General features: G+C 40.1%; 1 protein-coding gene across 1 annotated transcript in view; it reads right to left on the reverse strand.

Moving 5' to 3' along the window:
- Positions 1-1,138: 1,138 nt before the first annotated feature.
- The window catches only part of T265_06457 (hypothetical protein), a gene marked incomplete at both ends in the record, with an annotated part of 73,179 nt that continues 57,135 nt past the window's right edge, over positions 1,139-17,182 (reverse strand). Inside the window, 2 exons of the mRNA XM_009171725.1 lie at positions 1,139-1,159; positions 11,683-11,742. Coding sequence (XP_009169989.1) covers positions 1,139-1,159; positions 11,683-11,742 — 81 coding nt within the window. The remainder of the gene's footprint in view (positions 1,160-11,682; positions 11,743-17,182) is intronic.

Genomic DNA, 17,182 nt, shown 5'->3' on the forward strand with positions numbered 1-17,182 from the left:
TACATACATACATACATACATACATACATACATACATACATACATACATACATACATACATACATACATACATACATACATACATACATACATACATACATACATACATACATACATACATACATACATACATACATACATACATACATACATACATACATACATACATACATACATACATACATACATACATACATACATACATACATACATACATACATACATACATACATACATACATACATACATACATACATACATACATACATACATACATACATACATACATACATACATACATACATACATACATACATACATACATACATACATACATACATACATACATACATACATACATACATACATACATACATACATACATACATACATACATACATACATACATACATACATACATACATACATACATACATACATACATACATACATACATACATACATACATACATACATACATACATACATACATACATACATACATACATACATACATACATACATACATACATACATACATACATACATACATACATACATACATACATACATACATACATACATACATACATACATACATACATACATACATACATACATACATACATACATACATACATACATACATACATACATACATACATACATACATACATACATACATACATACATACATACATACATACATACATACATACATACATACATACCTGCTTACATACGTATATTTACACATGCATACATACATACATGAATGCATAATTCATACATACCGTAGGCTAGCCAAGCTAATGGCAAAATATCGGCAGGGTGATGTTCAGTTTTCTGTTATCGGAAACAGGGACGTCAAACTTAAGCGTATTATAGTCGCACTAATTGTCCTGCCATGCTTCAATATTCTGGGCTTCAAATGATGAAGCTGGTGCTAAAAAGTTTGCCTTTTATTCTAGTGTGTCGAAACGGCAATACGACAAACTGTTCACTCGGCCAAATGAGGACCATGCAAATACGAAAAATATTCAGTTACTGTGGACAACATGGGATTGAAAGTGTAGTGAGCAGGGTTGGGAAAGTGATAGTTGTTTTGTAGTCGCTAGGTATCAGTAACCAGCATTCATCAGCTTATTTCCAGATATTCCTGTCATGAAATATGAAATGAGTATACTTGTAGTTCATATTTTCGTTCCTCTTTTCTGCTACTTAAAGTAAACTCTGACTATTGGATTCCACGAAATATAAACCTAATTATTGTGGAAATTCCAGACGGTGAACGCAGCACTTTTGCATCCGGAAACCTAATGGCAAATAGATTCGCATAACATTAGCATCACTAATGTCCTAACATGTGACTTCATCTACAGTGCACATAGTGGCCATGTGTATTGCCGGGTAGCTTTAATTTTCTGTTGAATGTCGGAAAAAACTGCCAATTTGAAAAAAGATGCACAGTTGGGTAACCTGTCAACCGCCTTCGCGTGAAATGAACAAAGAATTCCGTTTACCGCCTAGTGACCCAGTTAAGTGATTTTATATGAATTTGTCAGTGTTGCATTTTCCTGTCGGTACACTGGCACGTTTGTCAATAATTCGCTTTTAGCTACCAAAAAAGTTGAAACTTTGACAAAGTGCTGGGAAATGCATATCATCTCTCCTAACTTCACAAAAATGTAGTGAAGCCAAGATCCAGTGACCTGGAAATGAGAATACTACTACTGAGCTTTCGGTAACTGACCAGAAATAGATGTACTTCGTGTATTTCGTCTTACTTCTCAATCACACCTATGTGATATGTTCCCACCTTTCGAGTGAAAACGGGTTTATCAATATCTGCATTCGGGGATGAATCTTTGAGAGTAATTATCCACGTGACAAATTAGGTGAAGGTTACAGACTTTAACTTCACTCATTTTCTATTGCACTGGCGTAAGTTTGTGCGCAAAGCACGTATTAAAAAGGTTACTTATTCATTCATTCAAAAGAATTTTTCGCCAAGGTGAAGGTTACAGACTTTAACTTCACTCAGTTTCTATTGCACAAGCTTAATTTTGTGCGCCAATCACGTATTAAACAGGTTACTCATTTATTCATTCAAAAGAAGTTTTCGCCACTCCACCCGAAACTTCAAAATATCACATCAACTTATAAAAATTTGAACCACACATTTGATTATACATTGGGTGACTGGATGGTGACAAAATGATGTAAAAATTGACCATTGGCAGTGAAGAAGCAGAATCATTCTTTATGAAAATGTCGTAATGAAGTGTTTTTGGTATCAGTCAGTCTCCCTCACACTTTCTACTGATTGGTTCAGTCTTTATTAATGGTGTAGCTTGCGTTTATATTGTGTACTGACCCTATCAGGTATTTCATGTGTCACAAGATACTCATGAACTTAATGAAACTTTGACTGAGTGAAATCCCATAGTGAAACAATCGTGCACTAAGCTATGCAGTCTAAAGGAGTTTAGGAGGCAATTAATGAAGAAAGGATGACAACCAGTTTTAGAAGACAGAATATACATGACCCCTTTTGAGTAGTCACAATAAACCTATGTTATTCGACACATGTATGACGCTTTTGGCTGGTTAGGAAACTTCTAATCCACAGGAGATATAAACACTTGGTTCCTTCGGTAAGGTAATGCGGCTCATCTAACTCCTATTTACCTCATCAGAAAGATGTAAAAGAACGTTACACTTACTTCATATGATAGTCTGTTCATAGTAATTGACAGGCTTCAATTTGTACTATAAGAGGGTATACTTTTCACACCTTTTTGTCCTGAAGTTGTCAAGCAGATGTCTCATGCGGGATTTTATTCCAAATGTCTGTGGACGTCCATGCGTGATTTATGATTCAATATATTTCATTTTTCGGTACAATCAGTATCAATAAATCTTTTGTATTAAATGATTCATCTATTGATGCCCATAGTTTTTTGAACTGCCAATAAGTTGGAATATATTGTTAACATCACTTTCTGGCTATCCAAGCAACTTGTTTTCTTCACTACAAATACCCAAAGTAATTCACTGCTTATAAAAGACGATATTAATGAGCCCAACTAACAACGTCCCGAGTTCCTACAGGCTGACTGCTCAGGTTCGAGTGCACAGATTTGAATTATGAACTTTCTTCCCAGAACACGATTGTGGAAGTAGGAGTTCTCATTCGAGGTGAGGCGGAAATGTTGCATCCTTTCTCGGTTCTGAGACAAACAACAAACAGTCTGGTTATTTCATACGGCTTTTATATTTTATTACTACACAATAAGGGGATAAATGAGCGCACATATTTATGGCGTTTCCAGCACAGCGTCTCTTTGTTTGTGGTTTTGATGAGGTTTACCTGAGAATGGAATAATATCAAGAGAGTCGTGCAAAACCCTGTTCTCGTTATTATTTTGTGGGTTACGATCACTTCAATTCTTTTGCCAAATTGTTGAATAATTGAAAGCTTTATTTGTTAGTTGACTCAAAAAACAGTAGCGATGAAGTTCGCGAAATTATCACGTTGCAGCAGTTGTTAACTAAATGGGACGGAATTATGCTTCTTGGAGGGAGTATAAAACCAACGGTTTTCAGTTCATATTCGGTCAAGCGGAACACTTGATCTTGTTGTCGGTAGGCTGACACGGAGTTGTGAATACCCAGCTGTGCCGAAAGTGCCCAGCCAGTTTTGAAATGTATGGGAGGCTCCATCGTTCATGTTTTATCTCAAAATCGGTGCGGTAAAATGACATCAAATATTTTTCCGTGTTTTAAAAAGAGTTCTTAGTTCTTTAATGACCAAAGCTATTCCTCAGGTCGGTTGACGTTTATTTAGAACAAATTTATGCTTACACTCGATTTTTTTTAAAGAAAAGGACTTGCGACACTTTGTGTTGTCTGAAGCTGGAAATTCCTTTTACGTTAGGTTGATCATTTTCCGATACAAAATCACCTTTTGTATATGTGAAGGAAATACTGCCACATGAATTGATTTGTTCTATTTCAAGGCCACGCTACTGTGTTGCCCCAGATCCTAAACCTAGCTTTAACTGACGCTCCGTCGGCACATGTTCTCGTTCACGTGACGCTAACCTGGTTTTTACTAACAGACTCACTTATCAAATGAAATGTGGCCAGGTACACTTACGCCTAGAAAACATCACCCAGAAATCTTACCATAAATAAAATGTAGAGAGAATACTGTTTACTTACATTTAAGGTACCAGGGACAATCTAACATTTTTAGCGCAATCCGGCCGAGCAACTGAAGGCAGGTTTGCAACCCTTAAAATTGAAGGACTTTTGTATATGTGAAGGAAATACTGCCACATGAATTGATTTGTTCTATTTCAAGGCCACGCTACTGTGTTGCCCCAGATCCTAAACCTAGCTTTAACTGACGCTCCGTCGGCACATGTTCTCGTTCACGTGACGCTAACCTGGTTTTTACTAACAGACTCACTTATCAAATGAAATGTGGTCAGGTACACTTACGCCTAGAAAACATCACCCAGAAATCTTACCATAAATAAAATGTAGAGAGAATACTGTTTACTTGCATTTAAGGTACCAGGGACAATCTAACATTTTTAGCGCAATCCGGCCGAGCAATTGAAGGCAGGTTTGCAACCCTTAAGACAAATTGAAGGAACGTTTTGAAGAACACGTTGTTTTATCCCTCAAGTTGGATGGGGTTCTTTTGCATACGTTTAGCGTTTAAAGTTGCGCCCCATATGAGTGTGATAAGAAGATTTAGTCGAGATTTCGTCAGAAAAAGTTTTCTCATTTAGAGTGACGGTTCTATCATGGTGCAAGAAAACTAGATTCCTGATAACTCCATTTGGTAGCTGGTCGGTCGGCATCAAATGTATCGCTTCTTATACATGGTCCAAAAATAATCTGAACCAGTCAAACAGCTCATCCTCACTTCGCCTATGTATGGTGGCATCCAAAATTGTGCTTTTATATGAGCTGGAAAATTCTTACAACGCTTTTCAAACGTTTCCATCATAGATGGTCCAAGGATATTACAGCCCACAAGAATTCTGGGCTTGCGCATGTCTCAAAAACGAATTTCCTCTAGTTCATTTTGCAATACTGCTCACGCCATTTGCAGGCCAGCAAATTATCCGTGTGATCTTTCAGCTCGATCAGGAATGTCGTTTTCGCAGACCCATCTGGTTTTGACGTAACCAACTGTTGTCTGTGACTCTGTGGAAACGGAATTAGGGTTTAGGACAACTGAATTCGCGGGACTAAGTGCGATCTGTAATCAATGACCACACACCGCTTACAAGGTTAGTAAATTTCCTCGATAGCTCCACACGGGTTTCTTCACATTGCAGTAGTCCTCGAACTATTTTGTTTTTGAGGACCAGGTCGTACTAGTGAATGTGTATTCATTTACATGTTACTCGCCTCGATAGAGGAGTGAACTTTACAATGAACACATGTCAGTGAGTGAAGATCACTTTGCACATTAATGAACAGACGTCGGATGGATTGTAAACAAGAACCTCACAACTTTCGTGCTGGGATGAACCCTGGCAAAGCAAAGCCTAGAAAATACTGTTCATCGTTACATGCGTCTGGTGGCCATAAATCTGGTTTATACCTCAGCAACCATTTCATGCTTTTACACAAAAAGCCTTTCTACACCAACCTGATGATGTTTCCACTGGTTATTGGGTAATGTTAACTGCGAACGGGTTTTAGTCTTTCCCCTTTATATTCCTTTCGTGATCGATTTAGGAATCCGCTACCAATACGAAAAAGGCCTTCGCTGCGGGGTTGTTTATCAGGAAATGCTAACTGAACAGTCAAAGACTATTGGACAGGGGAGCAAAACTCTCAAATGCATCTTATTTACAAAACTGAATATCCATCTTATGTTTGAACGCGTCTTCCTGAACTTTCTCGGATATTCATTGACCTTTGCTCAAATCCAAGCAAATCCTACACAGCAACTCCACAAACTCCGCAATAGACCTCACTTTTTAAGAGACGCAGAGCAAATTTACAAGAAGAAAACATACTACTCGCATGCCTCCCCATCAGTAGTATCACCGTTACACCAAGAGTGGCTAACCATTCAACATAACAAGAATGTAGGAAAGCACGTTCACCTAGTCTCGTTTATACGACAGCATATCGGCGTGATCTCATCATACAAGCGTTTAGCGATAGATAATTACCAAGTAAGATCACACAAAACGGTTACCTTTGACTGGGTAATGACAGGCCCACTGTTACCGAATTCCTGAGCCAAAAACAGATTAACGAAGTCCTTGTAGAGGAACGAATGAGCGAATAGATATTTTGCATTCACAAAAACACAGCACCGCTTTAATACGCTACTTTCTTCAAAAACGTCTCAAATATTTCGGATATTAATCTTGTCTCCGTGACTTCCATTCTGACTGCATGTTGTCAACACACTACGAAGTTGGCCAGCTGTTGTTCACACGCTTCAATTCCAGGGATCTTATCAGGGCCTGCCCTGGGAAAACGAACTGTTAATCAGGTCAATGAACAAGACGGACTACGAATGAAAGTTTACACAAATCGAAATGCTTATGGATTTTGGTATGCTCACTGGTACGTTGGCATATTGTGGGTTTGTTTTCACACAAGTTCGACCGCTAAACCCTAATCACAACGGGCGTAAATAGATAACTTCGAGGATTTCAAGGAGTACATGCGAAGATAATGGTGAACAGACAAGATAACTACTTGAGAGGCAACATATAAGCGCTATATCAAAATAAAACTGGTTCACAAGATGACTAAAGCGCCCTGTTTAAAGGTAAAAGTCCTTCTTATCTAGGTGAAGAAAGATTATAGGGAAGTACTGAAGGACGGCAAGAGGATACATGAAATTACACACCAGATATTTCCAGGATAAATAAGGTGGTGTCGTTTTTCTCAAAACAGAGCTCTCTCAACTTTGAGAATAGCCCAGTTTAGTAGCTGAGATTAGGTTTTGTTGATGTACGTAAACACCCATAGATTTCAAGAAGCAGATTTTCTGAAAACATTTTTTCGCTGAGACAAAAAACAGGGTAGCATAAAAATGTCACTTCAACAAAGTAGAAAGGTGAATTGTGGTTTATTTCAGAGAAAGAGTATAAAGTTATAGCGCATAAAGCTGTCACGAAATGATCCGTGCTAGAGTGGAAGGAAAATTTGGCAAAAAGCGAATTCACCAGCACATTTAAGTAGATAGCCAGAGTGGATGGCTAGAATATCCTTAGTATACGTTGCTACAATAACCAGTGACAGAAGTGGGCCTTGAAGGACAATAGTATTTCGGTGAAGAGTGGAGCACACTACCGTCCATCCTTTGTGACCTTAAAACGACGGTAAAAATCGCACAGCTAACCTAGGGAGGAGGTAGAGCACACGGTAGATTGATGCTTGTGTGTAAGGTGTCCCCTGTTTATAGTGGAAAACCCGAGAAAAAGTCGGTGAAAACCACATCAGAACACATAACTGCACTTGCCTAGATTCGGAGCAAAGAGGTGCCTATGAGAAGCTCCAGCATCACATATGCTACGACTTTTCTGATCAACTGACCGGAGGAGGTCATAGATAGGAGACAAGCTTTGGTGAATAACATGTATAGTACTTATTCTTTAGTGATTTCCAGGGAGGTTGGAGAAGTTATGGGGCAAGTCCTTCTACTAGGAAATTTTATTTAAGTTGATAGGACATTTAGATATTGTGCGTGGAGAGAAACTGGCAGAAGACGCAGTGTCCCGTATAACCTCAGTGGAGTTGTCAGTACAGAATTTAAATTCGGTGAAATATACTCTTTTAGGTGGGCATTCTGCTGTTCACCATGCTTGGGAAAATTATCCTGTCAATAGGTTCTGTTTTCTACGCAGGTGCTTTCACCAGATGACTTGTGTTTCACCCTAACTTAACGTGCTTTGTGTGCAACATATTAAGTGTCAGGCGTTCTCTGTTCGCCTGTGCTCCCCTCATTGAATAGCGTAGACTTGCCAACATGCTTTCCACATCTAAGGACAGTTTCTCCCACAAAAATCAATTCGGCCCTATTTACACGAACTTTATGACTGATTTCACGCGAATATTGTCTATCCCTTCAAAATGGGCCAGGATAATCTTGCCAGTGCTTTTAAACAGTGAAAACAGTTACTCTTTTAGATCATGCAAAGTAAAAAGTTCATTTGCAACGGAATTTGATTTGTTCATCCCACACTCGCTTAAGAGATTATTTTAACCGTACTGGCTACCTTCAGCGCTTAGCTCTAAAATTGTCTGAGGCGCGTGCAACCGAAGAAGTTTGTGTGTAATGCGATTAATCACGCGAAGTACAATGGAGGGTGAAACCGACGGTGGCTGGGTTACGAATACTTCCACGTAGTGCAAGCCCAAGCACTCGACAAAATCTCATTGCGTGACTGGTAACGCGGCTGAATAGCTCAGATCCTCAGGTAGTCAAGTTGCGTGAAATAGGGCGTACTCATCGCTGGAAGGTGAAAAAAAGTTAGTTTATGTCATTCAAAATGAGCCAGGCAATGTACAACAGCTAGCGATTATCAGTGTAAGAGTTTCAGTATCATCAGTTGGCACTTTCTAAAAGTATCTACATTCATTCTTTGCTTCTCAACTCATGAAAACGGTCTTCACAGTAGTAGATGTGGACTGGATTATTTAACATCAAACATCTCTTCGATCCTTATAGTAACACCTGTACTTCATCTATCCATGAAAATTTACCGCAAGCAACTCCTACCTAATGGTGTTCGTGCATAAATCAGTAACTCCAGTTTGAGACCGATCTTTAAGACAAACAAACACGAGTTGCTTATTCTAATATTCCAGGTGTCCGCGGTTTAGGATAGTTTCATCTAGCCCTCAAAATGTGCCTGTGCATTGACGTTCATAAACTCATGGCAAAAATTAAACCTTCCATTAGTGGACTAGGTTCGCTAACGGTAGTGTGACAGTTTGCCAGCAGGCCAACATTGATTTCTCATGGGATTTATGTTCTATACCCTATAGTAGATAATGTCCTTTGTTCGGTACTAAAATTGCGAGCGATCAAGCAAACAGTGGAATAGAGGGTGGGAACGCTAGTGGCAATAAATAGCAGACTGATTTTGATACCATCGGGAAAAGCACGGTAAATAAAATTCTGGGAAATAGTGGGCAGTTGGGACAGTCCATGTTTATTTTGTGATTGTGTGCACACCCTTTTCCAAACTGAACAGAAAAGAAACAACAAAATACGAAAAGGGAACAGACTTCCTTTGGTTGCTAAGCAAAAATGGGGATTTAGCCGAACGCCCCGAACCGAAACTACCCAACTTTGCCTGAGCACCACTTACAGTCCATATTGATTGGAATAATTGTGTAGCACCCCCCCCCTTTGCCTGAGCACCACTTACCGTCCATATTGATTGGAATAATTGTGTAGCCCCCCCCCCCATTTCCAATGGTTGCCTATGAATCCTTATGGAAGCTATACGCCACCTGTACAGGACAGGCCATTTCTACCATCCGTTTCTACCATTCCATGAATCAAATCGAATCAGCTTCTCAGGCGTGGGGCGGCATACATGTATCTCCTCTCATCCGTTTTCCTTGGATATGCTCTACGGCTAAATTGAGCGGCAGATTTGAACCTGGATTTGATTTGATGAAGATTCTTGAGGATGCTTTTGCAGAGAAATCCCAAACACATAACTAGAGTTTTAAAGAAGACTAAAAAAGTTGTCCAGCGGCGTCTCATTGCAATATCTATTTTGCTGCCTGGAAATGATTGTCTCAATTGTGGTGACAAAATGGACTTCAGAATATCATTTTGTAATTATTATTACTATTAATATTTGTTATTTGTTATTACTATTGGCTGAGGGTTTGAGCAGGCTTATAACGCTTGAAAGCCGGTTACCTACTTGACTGAGATCACCGGGGTGTTTCTGGTGAAGCATAATTGAGGGGGGATTAGTTTACATCCTCGAGATTATTCATATTATTAAAGCACGTTTTTTATTTCCGCATGGTGTGAACTTGTGCTAGCAGCTGAGACAAACAAATAAGTATTACGTTGGATCCTAGGTCAGCTAAACCGTGAGTAACATAGATATCACAGCTCCTTACACTGCAACTATAGGTATCCAAATATTACACTTGAATGTGAAGTCTATATGCTAGCTAATTGTGAGAATTGCCAACCTGAACTCATCAAAAGGGATTCACAGCATTCCTCGGTCACTAGATTGGCTTTATTCACACCATATGACCAAAGTGATGGCTGATATCTACATTGTTGGATACAGCTACTTCTGTAATGGTTGGCAAATTAGTGAAGAGCATTCGTTCTTGTCAAAACCAGATGAAATGATGTGAACCGTGTGGTCAGAGGATGAGTAGTTTTATATGATGCCTGAACGAAAGCCATTCGTGAGTAAATCGCACTATTCGAACTTTCATCCGACAGGTTACAGCTTCGGACTCTGTGCGTCTCTGACTAGCTCAAGTAGGAATTAAAAAAACACGAAGTTCGTCTTGCCTACCACTTTCGATATTTAACCCTATCCATGGGCTTAGCAAACGAGAATTACGCTACGACTTTGGCAGTTCCCAGGAGACATTGCTGACAGAGGACAAAGTATGCCAGTTCGGATAGTGCCAACAGGCTTGTTTTCGCACCTGAAAACCAGCAGTGGCAGTATTGTTGTTCTCATTTTTTACTGTTACGCATTATTTGCGAACATGTTTTCTTAATATTTGGTTCAGAACAGACAATTGACTGGGTGGATGGGAACAATGTTGGCTGTTGATAAAAGCTATGATTTGGAGAATCTGTTTCTCCGTGTTGCTCCCCGATTTCCAAAAGTGAAACTTCTAACAGCATCGGAAATAGAATCATACTGACCACTAGGCCTAAGGGTGCGCATTCAAACATGCGTGTACCTCAAGATGCTGATGCTACTTTACCATGGTTTAAAACGTCTAATACAAGTTTTATCATCGCTTTCTTTCACAAGAACATGCAAAGACACATATTTACCTGCAAAATCTGAGTCACCAACATTCTAAGTAAACTCTGTGATCGCAGTCACAATAATAATGGATCCATTAGGTAAGGATTGAATGAACGAGTGATCTTTTGAATGAATTCTGACAGTTGGTTAGTCTGTACAGAGTATTCAGTTCGGCTACGTCCCTAATACCTTAATTCAAGCTTCAAACCTGCGGTTTGTGTAAATAAGTGGTAATGCGACATTTCAAATTGGGCAACAGGGTCTGCTGCCTATATCGGCTTAAAACTTGGTAAAGTAGTCTCTTGTGTGTGAATATGAGCTGAACGAGTCATCCGGTGTGCTTACTCTATTGCTTATATTTGGCTAAGCCTCGATTATCCTCCTTTGGTGTGTAATGTCGAAACCGCTTGGTGCGCCTCACATTAAGCTCCCTAGGAAAAGAAACCGTCATTTGGATATTTCCGAGGACAATAGAAATTGGACAGTTTTCTTTAGTACCATCTGCAGATATGAATGTCTTTATTAGGCCGAAGCACATGTTATAGATCCTTTCCGTATGGGTTGGTGCACCCGGTTTTTTCGACTGTCTCCTATTGATAACTGTCTCCTATTTTTCATACAGTCAGGAGAGAAATAGTCTGATACACACTGGTTTATGCTTGTAAAGTTTTTCTAGAATGGTCAGGTGACGGCGGTTTACATCAGGGGCCTGTTAGTGAAAGGAGATAGGAAAGTTAATTAAACGATGGAGTAGTTCGGCAGATCTCAGAGAGCACTTATTAACGGTTATGCTAGTGTCCATTACTTTTTATAAATATATTTGTTGTTTAGGAGAAACGAAACCGAAAAACAAAGTTATATAGTATAGGAATATGGAAGCCATCGCTACTCACAAGTTTCCTGAAAACTCTTCGGCCGCCCACCACCTGTTCCACCCTTTCTGGGGCTTATCAGATAGGCAGATTCTCAGAGCTTCCGTCAACCTTATGTTCCATATTGGATAGATTTCAACACATACACTCATTTGCATATCACTTTGGTTTTCACGAGAGACTCAACTAAATCTCCCGTTTATGATAGTGTTTAACTGTTTCCTTTTATTCTGCGCAATTAATGGAACCGTGGGTTGGATAGGAAATAAAGTAATTGCCACGCTGCTTCTGTCAATTGTATCAATGGGTTTTAAAATAACTTGTCCGCACTATTTTCTAAACTTGATTCGAATAATTCTAGGTAAAGCAAATAAAGAAGGCCACAGGATTTGAGTTTTTTCCAGGTCATCTTGCTCGGAATTTCGCCAAAAGAACAAAATATCATTCAAACCGGGGATAGCATGTCATTTGTCGTCCTGTCCAAAAAAACAGGAGTTAATCGAGCAGATTGATATGTTCGGACAACTAGCTATTCATACCGGTACACTGTTTTGACAATTATTCATGCTGCGCACTTAAGCAGCACCATTCGTCAACCTTAATGAACTCTAATGTGGATGTTTAGCCGTGTACACAATTATGAACGCTTTATACATTACTACGTACAGAATGGGATGCTTTCGGGTGATCCAGTTAAATGCCACCATATTTTGAAGTACATTAAAGAATAAAGGCTTCGTATCGGAAACTGCTAAATGCTAGTGACTATTATGAGGAAAACAATGACATCGGGTGGATGACAGTTCCACATATAAATCGAAAAAAAGATTCCAGGGATATAATAATACATTCTGTTTCCATGCACTGCATTTTGCTATTCACTGTATGCTGACTGTTACATCAGATGGATGATAAGCGGCAGATTAGTTTATTAACAACGGCTAATCCACTGGTAAGTTACACACCGGTGTCAAAGTACCAACAATTGATTCGGAGTTATGTGATAATTTGTGCAGTGTCATCAACACTGATGGGAACAGAACCGGATAAAGAATCGCTGTCGCATATTCATACTCTTAATGGAAGCTACCGGCTGACTCAAACCGTAACTTAGAGGGCCTCCAAGACCTTGTAAGTTGTATCCATACACTCCCGTGGTCACTCGATGGCTACATTCTTCTATACAGCTCACAAAATAGTCCGTAGATATCGCCATAACCAACTGACCACAGGCAATGTCGTTGTATCAGATTCTCTTCAGTTTTTCATTGTACGGTGATATGTGGGATGAAGCTGAGGCTTGAAACTTGGAAATCTATCCATCACGTGTAAACAGAACTTAAAGCAGACTGCCAACGGGAGCACTGGGGTTATGCGTTTAACACTCATCTTATACCTTACTCAATTGCATGTATTCATATTTTACTGCGAAACACTGTGGACCATTAGCAGCACTTGGGATTCCTAGGTACTTATCGGGTCTACGAACTGATAATTTTTTCACACTGTGTTCTTTTTATGTATGACAAGTTTTGCCGACAATAATGTTGTGCAGAATGGCGTAACCTGGAAAACATGTTACATCCCTCGTTACGAGTGGATCCTATCGGAGTTTACGGTTCAGATAACTTCAATGATGAAGCCCCCGCTTCGAGTCTGAATATGGCTGGTTGTGTCAAAGCATCACGACCGATTCGGCACACATATCAAACTCTCTTTTTACAGGACGCAAAAGGATACATAACTCAGTAGACTGCAACAGCGATGTCCGCGTGCAGAGGGTGCCATACACCCGATTCTTGAGATGACCTAATACTACAGCACTACTTTTCATTAAGTTTACTACCAAATGTAGGATATACAAGCTAGTTAGTCACCAAAATGGGAGGATTCCGGGCTACATACTTTTGGATTGAGTGAATTGTGCTTTCACCACTACACACTCAAAGTTTGTGAGGGATTCGGAGGATGTTGTCGCCAGCAGTTGGTCCGTGAATTGAGACCTTGTCTACATTCGTACCACGATTCGGCAAAATGAGAGTTAGAGGTATGAGTAAAACACTTTCTCTATCTATGGAAGACGGAACTGTCGAAGCCGCTTCCATGTTTGTCCTAACGAGCATTTGATGGAGTCACCGAATGTCGCCGCTTTAGAGGAGCATTCACATGAACTTGACGGCGATGGATGCAGAAGCTGTGCTCGAACGTCGTGGTTTTACCCTCGAGTATGAAGTAAGTCAATGTAAACCAACATGCCCTTGGACTCGCTCGTTAAAAAAGTGACTCCGTTTCGGGCAAAACAAATTTAATGAAATGGTCTTCAATCATATCCCGCATCAATGAGACCGGAACTAATGTAGTTTTTCACTAAAAGGTTCAAACGTCTAAAGTCCTACATGACTCAGATGTCCGGGCAGGTGAACCGATCGATCGACACAATCGGAGCAGATGCTAGTCCGTCGTTCGAAACTTCCTCCAACCACATACCTTGCTTGGGCAAAAACATATTTAGCCTTTCAGACCTTGCATTTCAGCTGTGACCAGCGGACCTTTGATTAGCAGTGGCTCGAATCCTTTATATGTCGTGTGATTAGAGTCAAAATTCCGTTGCGTTCTACCGGTCAGCTGTTACACCCAGTGCTTCCAGGATGACTTGTTTTTCTTGACTTTTTCTGAACTTGTATGATTCTGACCATCCAAATTTTTGAACTGAATCAATGGCCCGTTTCGATTTGGCGGACACAGATATTCAGAGCATTGTTGTGCATGTTTAAGGGACGCATACTGCACGAAAGACCAGTTCATACTGCGATTTTCGGGATAAAAGCTTTGACGAATGAAATTAGACGATTACAGTATGGCATGAATAACTTTGTCACCTGAACCAAACCACACATACATCCAAAATGTTGTGGAACCCTTGTGGATTATGAGCCTGGTCATCATACCACATGTGCTGTTCCTGAGTTGATGTCAATATATTTGTGGTGAACGGACTGACAACCCAAAACCCAGTAGAAGTATAGTGTTTTCTTCAGTTTGGACGTGCGGATAGACCTATTTCAGTATAAAAATATCATTTGCCTTTCTTGTCCTTCAGAGAAATATAGAAATCGGTGATTCACAGGCATTGTGGTACTGTGATCTCTCTTTTTGACCTAACCACATTGCATTTGTCGATCACATACACTGAATGTAATATTTCGCTACTCTCCTTTCTCTTACTGCGCTGTGGTAGGCCAAGTCTTCTGAACCATCCAACTCGCATGCTTTATCATTATAGGACATCATATGCTTTTGCTTGTTGTTTTACGACGCTGGAACGTTGACTGAGCTGAATCCGCAGTAAGCGGCGTTCATGCGCTTTTCAACAGCTAGTGACCTCAAGAAACATGGCAGACATTCCTGATGATCGGTTTCTGATTGACAGCCTTGTTTTGTGTACGAAATATTTGTTGTCTACCAGTTCACTATCTTCGGGGGCGTATGTCTTACGGCCTTCTTCAGGTTTTGTGTTAAAGGCATGGCTTTCTTGATATTCTAGCAAAGGAAGTTGGTTAGTGTCTGGTGAGCATAAGCTACCTGAGATCTGTTTGTCACCACTCCCGACATTATTGTGGGCAATTATGTCCTCTGGGCCTCATAATTCACTGCACTTTAGTTCAATAAATCGTTACTTGCCCGCATCAATCATCATTTTATAGTGTTAATGACCATAACCGCTGAAGTTGTTCTTAGACGTATCATTCACCGATAGCTTTAGCATCACTTACGTCAAATGCAGCCCAGGGTTAACTATTGTTTCTTTCCAATAGCCTTTCAAATCCAGTTCTGTGACCAGAAAATCAAACTTGACCAAAAACTGGTTGAAAAGTGCCTTCATTTCCATCTTTGGTCAAGTTTCCCTCTCACTAGAGCTCATAAATGGCTCTACGAGTAGTTTAGCTACAAACATCCAGCATGCGAGCATGTCTTACCACCGGCTCTCAAGCGAAACGTTTTCACAGAAATCGTGCTCATCTCGTCGATTTGAAGGGGACTCCACGAAAGAAAGTGTCATGCACGTAAATTTAAGAAATTCCGCAAACATACAAAGGTAACTAGCAAGACCCTTCCTGAAGGTTCCAAGCTCCCTGCCTCAAGAACAAGAGGCTGGGTGCTTAAAAGCGAGTCCCAAACGCACAACTTTCTCAGAACTTTCTTCACCAACTAGGCAACTCGTGGCACCAAATGACACAAACTATCCACGGTACAATTTTCACATTTAGATGATTCAGATGCACTTCTGTCCCGGATGGCTTAATTCTGGATCCTGTTTCTGTAACTGGGTTATCCTCTGACAGAATAGCTCACTGAAGGTGAAATTCCGTGTGAGTTATGCCCCTAAAGTCAGCTCATATAACTCAAACAACTGGCACAGACTGACGACAGCACATTCCAGATACAATTGGAACTACTTTGTAAATATCTATTTCTCGAGTTTTCACTGGCTGTATTCAAAACGGTCTGCCAAAACGGCCAAATCTTAAGAAGCTTCCTTAACCGGAAGATATTTCGGGGCACCATTCGAACTGCATTACTAGTCGTCTAAAGATGATACGTACAGTTATTTACTGTCACTCACCCTGTATGGGACCCCACAACTGGCGAGGTTTTATCTTTGCTAGATTTCAACATCGGAAATAGATAATGATATTTTCTCGTCGGTGTGGTCCACAAGCGGAAACCGCATTACACACTTTTGGCATGAGGCCATCGGAATTTCGGATGTATCCAGATGTGTTCCGCCAAGTTTGTGCGTATGCAAAGGATTCTTTGGTTGTGCTTGGAATGAGTAGACTAGAAAACAAATGCTTCCGGAGATTCGTGAACAAAAAGTGATGTCGCCGAGCAATGAATCTGGGAATTGGTCACTTCTTCCTATCATTGACATCTGTACAAACGAAAGCGTCTTTAGCACCCGGGTTAAAAGGGGACGAGAACCGGACCCAATAGTCAGGTGTACTAATTTTCAGCTGGAGATCAATGGATGCCAAGTTATCGGATGCAACTTATTCGGTATTTCTGCTTCATTGCATTCAGTAGGTATTGGTTCATTAGCTTTTCCGATTTATGGTTTTGTGAGCCTATCTAACAAACACATACATGCCTATTCCAGTTCAGGCATACCTGCCGATGTTGCGAAGTATTGCGTTAGCTTTGCACATGAAGTCAGCTGCTTCAAATGACGGTTGACCAATAAATTCGAATCAGCTGTATAAGGTGTTCTTGTCTAGA

Source organism: Opisthorchis viverrini, assembly GCF_000715545.1.
Source record: "Opisthorchis viverrini unplaced genomic scaffold opera_v5_137, whole genome shotgun sequence".
In the NCBI taxonomy this organism is placed as follows: domain Eukaryota; kingdom Metazoa; phylum Platyhelminthes; class Trematoda; order Opisthorchiida; family Opisthorchiidae; genus Opisthorchis; species Opisthorchis viverrini.